This window comes from Aristolochia californica, unplaced genomic scaffold (assembly GCF_029961685.1).
Source record: "Aristolochia californica isolate CCGP_79_NKW_82.1479 unplaced genomic scaffold, dmAriCali1.0.hap1 SCAF_4, whole genome shotgun sequence".
Taxonomy (NCBI): Eukaryota; Viridiplantae; Streptophyta; class Magnoliopsida; order Piperales; family Aristolochiaceae; genus Aristolochia; species Aristolochia californica.
Genome location: NW_027182103.1, coordinates 2,110,788 through 2,121,075, shown reverse-complemented (window position 1 = coordinate 2,121,075; position 10,288 = coordinate 2,110,788). Strand labels below are relative to the sequence as shown.

Below are 10,288 nucleotides of genomic sequence, written 5' to 3'. Positions count from 1 at the left end.
ATCACTGTAATGCACATTCCTAACAAAGAATATTACTGGACAGAATACAACAAAGTCCATATTGAATAAGCATAAGTCCCTCACATGTATGGACCCACACATGTTTTCTTGAGTATCCATGGCAGATATTTTCATTTGGTGAATAAACATGACAAGGCACTTGAATCTACAAATAAATAAAGTACAAATTACTCTTGTTAAGAAAGAAGTAAACTTTTGTACTTGGAACACAGTATCAACATATGATTAGAGATGTTATTAACCTCTGTTCTATCTTTCTTTTATTTCAACTATTTCTTTAATATCTCCTCACTTGTAGTGCACTCTACCCAATCAGATGCTGACACCCCACTCTTTCATTCAAGTAGCATTAGCAGGGTTGTCAACAGGAGAGGATTTCCTGATCTACAGTCCATCAAGCTAGAGAGATAAGCAACCTCATGGTAATGTTTGCGGTAACGATCAATATTGGACATTAAACAATGGTCAACAGCCGAAGCGAATTGCTTGAGAGAAAGGATCGATTAGAGTTTCCTGGTAACAAAGTTGATGTTTCATTTTTCCTACCCATTGTCTGCTCAATATTAGGGTAAAAATGACAAGAAAATTTGTTTTTATTTGCAGACCATATTTCATCATCACACGAGCAGATTAAAAGAGCAAAACAAGAACCATCTACTTGAGAATGTGCCCCCGGAGGACACTATACTGTAGCCTGCTAAACAATATAGTTGTGTCTGAGGCCTCTTAAAACAGCAAGGTATAGAAGTTAAAAGTATCAAAGAATCCATTTTGGAAGATGGACATGTTGATTAATTAGTGAATTAGATACATCACCAACTCCAACATAGTTGGGAACAGGATTTGAAGCAGAAGTTATTAGGTACATCAAACTCTCCTCCAAACTAGTCTCCTCTTTCTGCTTCATTTTGTAGGAGAGGTTAACAAGCCATCAAACATCATACCAGACACTATTTACAAGTGGTGGTCGGTTTACGTGTAAGAATTTCTATACATTACCTGTGCATCTCATTTAATTAGATGATATAATCATATACAACGAAAAGAGTTTCGGGGACTATGAGAGGGAGATTGTCAACATAGATGTAAAAACGTCTGAGATTTTCCTTTGCCACAGTAGCCGTGTCAACCACATCAAGGTTACTGGTGAGGACCCACAAGTCTTGAGAATTAACTCTCTTTAAGCAACCTCGGCAATACGGGCAAGACTCTGATCGTGTATTCCTATGAATTAAAAAGAAAAAAATTTAGGACGAAGCAGTGATTTAAATGCCATAACAGGAATGTAGAAAATTGGTAAGATTATCCTAAAAATGGAATTGATAGGAATTACCAGTCATGGTAGCAGTTTATACACATATCGTGGCCACAGTTCGGTAGGACCATTTTGGTGCAGGTTTCCATACAAATACCACATTCATCCTCTCTCTCTAAATCATCATCAAGTAGCTTCCCCCTCTCATCCATTCTCTTCCTGCTAAACATGTCTGCACATTGAACTTTCTGCTTGCGATTTTCTAAGTCAGTGAAATCACCTTCCAGTTGCTGAAGCGAAGGATATATTATAGCTGAAAGATTATAGAAAAAAATAAAATAAAACAAAATGACATATGAAATGTAAAAGAGAATGCAACCAAACTTAAAAGCAAACCAAACATTTGAACAAGTAATAAGGTGAAAAGCAGAAAATAGTAATAAAAAAATGCATACCATAGAAATCTTTAATGCTCGCTTTCCTTTCATGTGATGGGATTGTTGTCTTCCCATCAACACAAACCTATAAAAAATAGACAAATACTGTCTGGAAATTAATGATCCTACTTAAAAGTAGTTGAAGGAAATGAATTGAAAAAGGTCTGTAAAAATCAATAAAAACACTTCTTTTCCATAGGCAAATTAATCAAATAAAGCTACTTTGCACTTTCTACACTCATGCAGGTCTTTCACCCAAAACTAATAGACTTAAAACATGAACTACTATGGCTCAATATAAAGCAACAATCTGAGTGTGAGAATTTTGGCCACTTGCAATGTTGTGTTGTCCTGTAAGCTTTATATTTTCCAGATTGCTTATACATAAGTAAAATGAACAACCATCAACGCTTAAGGGCCAAGATTCATAGACAAATAATGTTCTATAGGTCTACAAGATTTCCACATGAAGAAGAGAAAATTCTTTGCTTTTTCTTCTTTACCTTTTAGTCTGTTTCGAGTGGCTTCAGAACATAGATGATTGCTTTTCATGAAAGCAGAGGTTCTTGGATACTATTACTGCTACTTTGATTCGAGAATGAAATTACCCTGAGAATTTCAATTACTTGCTGACTTATAGTAGCAGGCAACAAACAAAATGCATTAATCTGATATCATCTCAGAACTCTATCAAGGTCATTTGCTAAATTATCAACAATAGGACTCACAAAAGGTAATAAATATTTTCCAAAACTTTTAAGTTTACAGTAATTATTTTGATTCATTGAACTTCCAGATAAAGCTGAAGCATTGATCAAAACATTCCCTGCTCCAACTGAGACAAAAGTCTGGAATTCATGACAATAATCAGACTCATGAAAAAGTTTCAAATTAATTACACCAGATGTGCCAAAAAACCCAAAAAATAAAAAAATCGAAGACAGCTTGCCTTGTATATAAGTATGTGGAGAAGACCTAAATAACTTGGAAGTGGATCAGTACAGCTAAAATCCAACCATTGAACCAGGAAGAGGAAAAATGGAGCAAAAGGGCCATATGACAACCTCATCTGGAGACATGCACCTCCATAAGCTTTTGGAACGGCAGCTGCCCTGCATACCCAAGCAAAAGAAAAATAAGACCAGTTCAATTGGAAACTGTGCATCCTACCCAATCATCTTTACCCATGGAACCAATGTGATCAAATTTTATAAAGCATAAGCCTAACAAGCATACACCAATAGCAATATCACAGAGACATTTTTTCAACACAAAAAAAAAAAAAAGTGATAAACACGACAAGAGCAATAATAGCAGAGACAGTTAAACCTCATTCAGTTACAATTAATTCAACACAATGCATAGACATGGCAAAAATTCTAAGGGAAGAATAAAATATTTTCTCTGCAATGTTCACATAGACTAAAGACTGTCATGGAACTTTCAAGTTATTAGTTTAGAATAGAATATGACGATAATTTAGTTTTACAGAGGAGGAAAATGGGAACTGGGGAATGCAGTTTTGTTTATGCTGAAGAGTCTAGCACTTGCACTGGTTTTATTCCTTTTTACTCTCTCTCTCTCTCTCTCTCTCTCTCTCTAACTGTATTTTCTGTTAAATGTTAATGCCTGAAAGAAAATAAAATAAACTACAAGGCAACAAACAGATAAAAACGCCACTCAAGAAACACAATTCGGAAAGATATCAGACATAGGTAGTATTTGACTGCACTTTTAAGCAAAAGTAAAATTCACCAGACAATTACAAAGCTCTTTAGTTGACCAGCAGAAACCTCCCAACAAAGTAATTATAAAGGACAGAAAGCAAGCCAAAAGGTTCGTATATTACCACAAATACACAAAAGGGTTTTTGTCGCCTCATTTCTGAATATAGCATTTGCTACCGCTCAAGAGCAAATGAAAACTACCAATGCACGAAGAAATAAAACAAACCAAACTAAATTTAGTTTACCATAATTCAACCACTCTCCGTGAACTTATTCAAAATGGAGCGACTAAACAAAGGAGCCAATGTTCATGGCGTCAATAATTTGACTTAGGGAGAACAAGCACGGAACTTCGTCTACTCTGCCATTCTAATGGCTTCCCCACTTTCTCAGAACATAAACGCCGCTAAATTCAACCCAAGCACGCATTACCAAACAAACCACACAGCAGGACATATCCATTAAAATCAAGTAAATAAATAAATAAAAACAAAAACACCCTTCTTCCTCAAAGCATAACAAATAACCAGTAACCTTTAGTCGTGACACCCGAAAGGCCATCCATCTCTCTTCACTTGACAACAAAAAAACAAGGGAAAGCAATACAGAAAACCCAGTGGAAGAGAACACGTACAGGGCATTGGCATGCTGTATATCAGCTTCCAAGTCTTTGATGGACTCTCTGTAAGAGGGCCTGGCATGATGCATCTGCCACATTTCCTGCCCCTTATTCTTCTTGTCACCCTTCTCCGGGAAGGCAGAACCAGGAGCCGCAGGAGGAGGAGGGAGCGCTTTTGGCTCCCCGTGAGATTTATGGGCAATGTTGAAAAGTTGAGCAAAGGTTTGGAATTTAACCCGTTTTTAAATAGCTGGGAGAGCGGAGCTTGCTTAGAATTGAATCCACATACGCCACTTCAAGTAAAGAAAGGGATGCCTTCGCTTTCCATATTTCCTATCAAGGTTGCTTCCGACGAGAAGACCCCCTATTCTTCTTATATTCACAAATTGCCTCCTTTTAAAACTAAATTTACGTAAATAGACATTAGATTTTTGCTAATTGCAATTAAGTGCAGGACTCGAGCACTTAAAACCCTGAGTTAAGTCTAAAATTTTGAGTTCAATAGTCGAACTCAGGGTTAGTTGTCTACTAGCCATGACTAGAAGCCAGTCTGCTTAATCCCAATCGGACTCAGACGGTCCGACTCGGTATCTTAGGGACCCGAGTCAGGGTTTCAGATTTAAAGATCGTTCAGATGGCTTTCGTAATTATCAGGAATTAAGGGAGGTGACTATAATTAATTATCTTCACATGGTGGGGTGGGGCGGAAACTCAAAAGCTTGGAATCCGGATGGGCCGGATGCTGGAGCCCACATGCCACTACGTCCTAATTTCCTAAACAGTGTTGATTCCCAATCGATCACAACCGTACACGTGGAAAAAATTAATTTATCTTATCCTTTCCCATCTTATTTACTACTCCAGGGCTTTGACTTTCTCGGTGGGACTCTCTCAACGGGGGGCCCATGCTTTTAGAGATTCCATCAACGGTTCAGATCTCTCAAAAGGGAATATCTTTCTTGTTTTGAAGGTCAAGATCGTCCATGATGTAAAAGTATTCCAAATCTGACCCGAACAACCTTGACAAGTGACAACTACAATAATACACATAAAAGAAGATGAGACAAAAATGTTGGGTCGAGTTAATAATTGAGTTTAAGACAAACAAACACCACATCTAAATTTAATCTTAATTGAGAGCATCTGACCGTTCATCTCTTTCATTTTTTTATTAATTAGATGATCCAACATTAGGAATCTATTATAAATAGTCAAAAAATATATTTTAGTACATTCACATAATTTAATATATTTATAAAAAAACAAAAAATTCACCGAGTTGACTTGTTAGTTGGATGGGTTGGGTCGGGGTTGGGGTCGGACTCAACTCTTCTAAACTGGGCGAGTCTCCCCTGACAGGCTATGTGTTTAGGCCAAGCGCTCAAACTTGGCCACTAAGTGTAGGGTTGAGAAGACCAAATGTTAAACCTTAAACCCTAAACCCTAAACCCTAAACACATTTTTTGATGATGGATCTCCTGTATTCACCGAGTTGACTTGTGAGTTGGGTGGGTCAGGTCGGGGTCGGGGTCGGACTCGACTCTTCTAAAATGGGCAAGTCTCCCCCGACAGGCGCTGTGTTTAGGCCAAGCGCTCAAACTTGGCCACTAAGTGTAGGGTTGAGAAGACCAAATGTTAAACCTTAAACCCTAAACCCTAAACACAAATTTTTACTATGGGTCTCCTGTATTCACCATGGTGATCTATACTTGTAGTCCCTACCTACAAAATCTGCTAGACATGTGACAAGTTAATTAGTTGAAAATGGAGGTTAGGCAATTAAACAAATGAACCCACCTACAACCTTGGGGGAAACCTGGAGAAAATGAGGCGCATGAAAAGGGCAGGGTGTCCTCATAATTGAAGAAAGAATGATAGGTGAAGTTGAGAATGGGATTCCCTCAATGCACCCACCAGAGTGATTGTGATTGTGACTGATGCATCAAATCCTTCAATGGGTACTTGAAATTGGGGGTGAACACATTACAAGATAGTGGGTCTAGTGGGAAAGAGTCATTGTCTCTCATATTTATAGGGAATTTCTTTACTTTTTCTTATGCCAATGACTCATGTCATTGGTTCAAATCAAAGACTTGAAAGTACATTTTAGAAATCAGGATTTGCATTGTCTTAGTCATCCGATCATTATCAATGGCTATCTCAGTGTCCGATCAACAACTATCACATGTTAAGTCGGGTTTAAAATTTTTAGATAAAATCGGTTCATATTAGAAATTTCATATTAAGTGCAGATATATATTTAAACCCTTGTAATTGTTTAATCCCATAACTTTACATTAGCAAACAATATTTGTAACCCTCAAAACCCATATGACCAATCCTACAAAGATTGAGATTTTGAAAGGTACCTTAGATTGGTCTAACCAGCAAAATCCAAACCTTAGGTATGAATGAAGAAACCACAAAGAAAGTAACTTCAATGGAGTTCAAAGACCCTCAAAAGAAGAGCTCTACCTCCCTTGCTTTCCCCATTAAGCTTCAGTCTTGTCATTCAAAGAGAACTATTATACAATCCATGTCTTCCAATCTTTTATCTTCACATTTTTTTTTCTTTTTGGTGATTCCCAGTTTGTCTCTTCTTTTTCCCTCAAAAGAAGATCCTCTTCAGTTCCATAAACTCAAAAAAAAAAATTTACGCATGCGGGAAAGTAAGGTTTTATAATGCCGAAGGATTGAAAAACGAAAAGTCATCTTAAAAACAGAGAAATGGGTCTGATCAGCTGAAAAAAAATTATGAAAAACCTGTCACAGAATCCCAAAGTTGCAGTCATGCAGAGCGGCATGTGTTTCAGGTTCGTCACTTTTGTCTCAAGCTCAGATGATCTTTCTGACCCTCTTTTGTTTTTTGTTTTTTCAGTTTCTGTTTGCTTCAGTATTTCAACTATCTTGATCTCAATAATCTCAAAAAGAATGACGAAACTGAATAAAGAAGCTTTTGTTAGCAGAAGAAGAAAATAATGAACGTGTTCTGCCATTAAAGAAGTTCTGGTTCTCCTCAATTCCCTTCCATTATCGTGTCTAATGGCTGCAACTAAAATCTGAGTCTAAGATACCTTTTCCGACTTTATTTTCTTACTTCAAATTTATCCACTGAACTATGAATCAATTTTCCCGAGTTGGAAAAATCTTTCCGTTACAGTGATGCGATATCCATTATAGTTAGTTCTTACTTAAAATTAAGATTTGGGTTTCTTTTTGAATCATCCAAGAAATTTTCTATATCACTCTCCGAGAGAATAATCTCCCAATGGATGCGTTGAAAATATTAAATATGGAAGGTACAGAGGAGATTAGCTTTCACAGCAAATGACACCCCTAAAGAACAGGTCACAAGCACCCACCTACTTGTCCCACATCTACGATATCTCCATTTGAGCCTTAAATGCCTAAGACGACCGTGGAAGCTTTAAAGAAGAGGTTGCAGAGGCGTTTCATGGAGTAATATCTAAGAGAGAGAGAGGGAGAGAGGGGGGAAGAGAGAGGGGGAGATGGGAGAAGGGTCTTGCTCGAGGTTGGTGCAGTCATGGAGGCGAGGAGAGAAGCGGCTGGACGAGGTCATCTCCAAGAGCAAGGTCGGCAGGTACTTCAAGTTAGAAGCAAGGAAGAGCACCTTCACCAAAGAGCTCCGGTCAGGGACGGCGACCTTCCTCACCATGGCCTATATCATCTCTGTTAACGCCACCATCCTTGCTGAATCCGGCGGCACGTGCTCCATCGCTGACTGCTCGCCTCCGGCAGGCCCCGGATGCAACCTACAGCCCAATCTGGGGTACCAGAAGTGCCTCTCAGGGATCAAGAACGATCTCATTGTTGCTACAGTCTTGTCTTCCATGATAGGCTGCTTTGCCATGGGAACCCTCGCTAATCTCCCTCTGGCCTTGGCACCAGGCATGGGTGCCAATGCCTACTTCGCCTTCAACTTGGTGGGTTTTCATGGGTCCGGGACGATTAGTTACCGGACCGCCCTAGCGGTGGTTCTCCTCGAAGGCTGTGTCTTCTTCGTTATTGCTGCTTTAGGCTTGCGTGCTAAGCTCGCACGGCTCATCCCCCGGACGGTCCGGTTGGCTTGCGCCGCCGGTATCGGCCTCTTCTTGGCATTTACAGGTTTCCAAGCGCAACAAGGATTAGGCCTCGTAGGGCCAAGTGACTCGACTCTACTCACTCTTACAGCTTGTCTACACACAGACCCCCTCACCGGAAAGTGCCTCGGCGGGAAGATGCAGAGTCCCACATTCTGGCTCGGTGTCGTCGGATTCCTGATCACCTCTTACGGTTTGATGAAGGATGTCAAGGGCAGCATGATCTATGGCATTGTGTTTGTGACCCTGGTTTCATGGTTTAGGGACACAAGCGTCACGTACTTCCCCCACACTCCATTAGGGGACTCCAACTACAACTACTTCAAGAAAGTAGTCGATTTTCACAGGATCAAGAACACAGTAGGAGCATTCAGCTTCAGTGACTTCAACAGGAGCGAAGTTTGGGTGGCTCTAGTAACACTGCTGTACGTAGATGTTCTTGCCACCACAGGAACTCTCTACTCTGTTGCTGAATTTGCAGGACTTGTGGATGAGAAAGGGAGCTTTGAAGGTGAGTATGTGGCATTCATGGTCGACGCCGGCTCTACAATCGTCGGATCGGCATTCGGGACGTCGACACTGGCCACATTTGTCGAGTCTTCGGCCGGAATCCGAGAGGGAGGTCGAACAGGTCTGACGTCGATCACGGTTGGATTCTACTTCTTCCTGTCCCTATTCTTTGCTCCACTGCTTGCTAGTGTGCCTCCTTGGGCTGTCGGACCTTCTTTGGTGGTGGTGGGGGTGATGATGATGAGGGTGGTGAAGGAGATAGAGTGGATGAGTGTTAAGGAAGGGGTGCCTGCTTTCATCACCATGGTGCTGATGCCGCTCTCTTACTCGATCACGAACGGGATCATTGGAGGCATTGGGATTTTCCTGGCTCTGCATCTGTATGACTATGTTCAGTGGCTGCTGCAGTGGTTCGTGAAGATGATGAGGAGAGTGATGGGTCGAACTCAAAATCAAATTTCTGCTGCCATTGGTGACCAACCAATTGCTTCAGTTTGAGAAAAAATTCTTTTTACCTCTTTTCATTAATCTCTACTTACAATATTTTGCAGGATTTCTTCATGTAATTGTAAGCAGTAGCTCTTGCAGTTTTAATTTTGTCGTAAGAACAGCTTTATCATCCTCTCAATGTATTGCAAAAAAAATGTTAAATACAGCCGTATATCACAACTAATTTTTTTAAATCAGGAGACTGCTCCCGTCCACCTAGGACAAGGCAACCGGGAGATGTGGAATTGTTTTTCCTTACTAATAAACTCAAATCTTTATACTCACTAATAGATGTGGGACTATTCGTTAACAGAAGGGAGTTAGGAGGAATTGGGGCACAACTTGCCTGCCGATCTTATCTCTCGATAGTCAAAACAAGAAAGTTTGTCAAATAGTCAATCAATTATCAAAATGAGAGTTTCTATCAAAACCGGAATCAATTACTAGATGATAAAATTGATTGCATGGGCCATGACCAAGATCAAATCAAATGAGAAGTACCACCTAAGCACTACCTAAGTGCCACCTAAGCACTACCTAAGTGCCACCTAAGACTACTTAAGCACCACCTATACACCATCTAAGTGTCAAATAAGCAAATGAGTTGGCACATGGATGACACATGGTGCTGCACGAAATCCACCCAGCAAGGGAGGTGACACACCTAGCAAACACATGACATTATTTCAAATGAGTAAGATGAAGTGTCACACTTTTATTAGATGTCTCTCTCCCCTTGCATGTATACTAGTCAAGGGGAGAGGGATAAGATAAGGTAGAGAAAAAGGTGAGGTAGTTGAACCATCCTCACTATCCTATCTCTTTGAAGAGCAAATTTCCTCATCAAGCATCAAGTGAAGACTAGCTATAAAATTGAAACCAGTCAACCAAACGAGGCTACAATTCACTTGTCGAGTCATTAAAAGTTCAAATCAAGTTCATGGAGACCGTATCAGATGACCAAATCAAAGAGAAGAAACCATGGCATTTCGTTTATGCAGGTTAGCCTGTGGACTACATTCGACTCGGTTCACAATTCCGGCGGCCGATAACCCACCGGCGAATTTTAGTCCCAGACCTTCAACCGGAAGCGATTTCACCTTATGGGTGCCGCACAGCGAGCTCTACCA

General features: G+C 40.1%; 2 protein-coding genes across 2 annotated transcripts; one reads left to right on the top strand and one right to left on the bottom strand.

The window, feature by feature from the left end:
- Positions 1-269: 269 nt before the first annotated feature.
- On the bottom strand, positions 270-4,378 carry LOC137962802 (E3 ubiquitin-protein ligase AIRP2-like). The gene is made up of 5 exons (XM_068809877.1): positions 4,075-4,378; positions 2,663-2,825; positions 1,732-1,798; positions 1,355-1,589; positions 270-1,245 (listed from the first exon to the last, which is right to left on the bottom strand). Exons 1-5 carry the CDS (start codon positions 4,155-4,157, stop codon positions 1,038-1,040), a joined length of 756 nt encoding a protein of 251 aa, XP_068665978.1. The 5' UTR covers positions 4,158-4,378; the 3' UTR covers positions 270-1,037.
- Positions 4,379-7,553: 3,175 nt separating this feature from the next.
- Positions 7,554-9,300, top strand: LOC137963620 (adenine/guanine permease AZG2). The gene has a single exon (XM_068810759.1). The coding sequence runs from the start codon at positions 7,569-7,571 to the stop codon at positions 9,165-9,167; it is 1,599 nt and encodes a 532-aa protein (XP_068666860.1). The 5' UTR covers positions 7,554-7,568; the 3' UTR covers positions 9,168-9,300.
- The last annotated feature ends 988 nt before the right edge of the window (positions 9,301-10,288 follow it).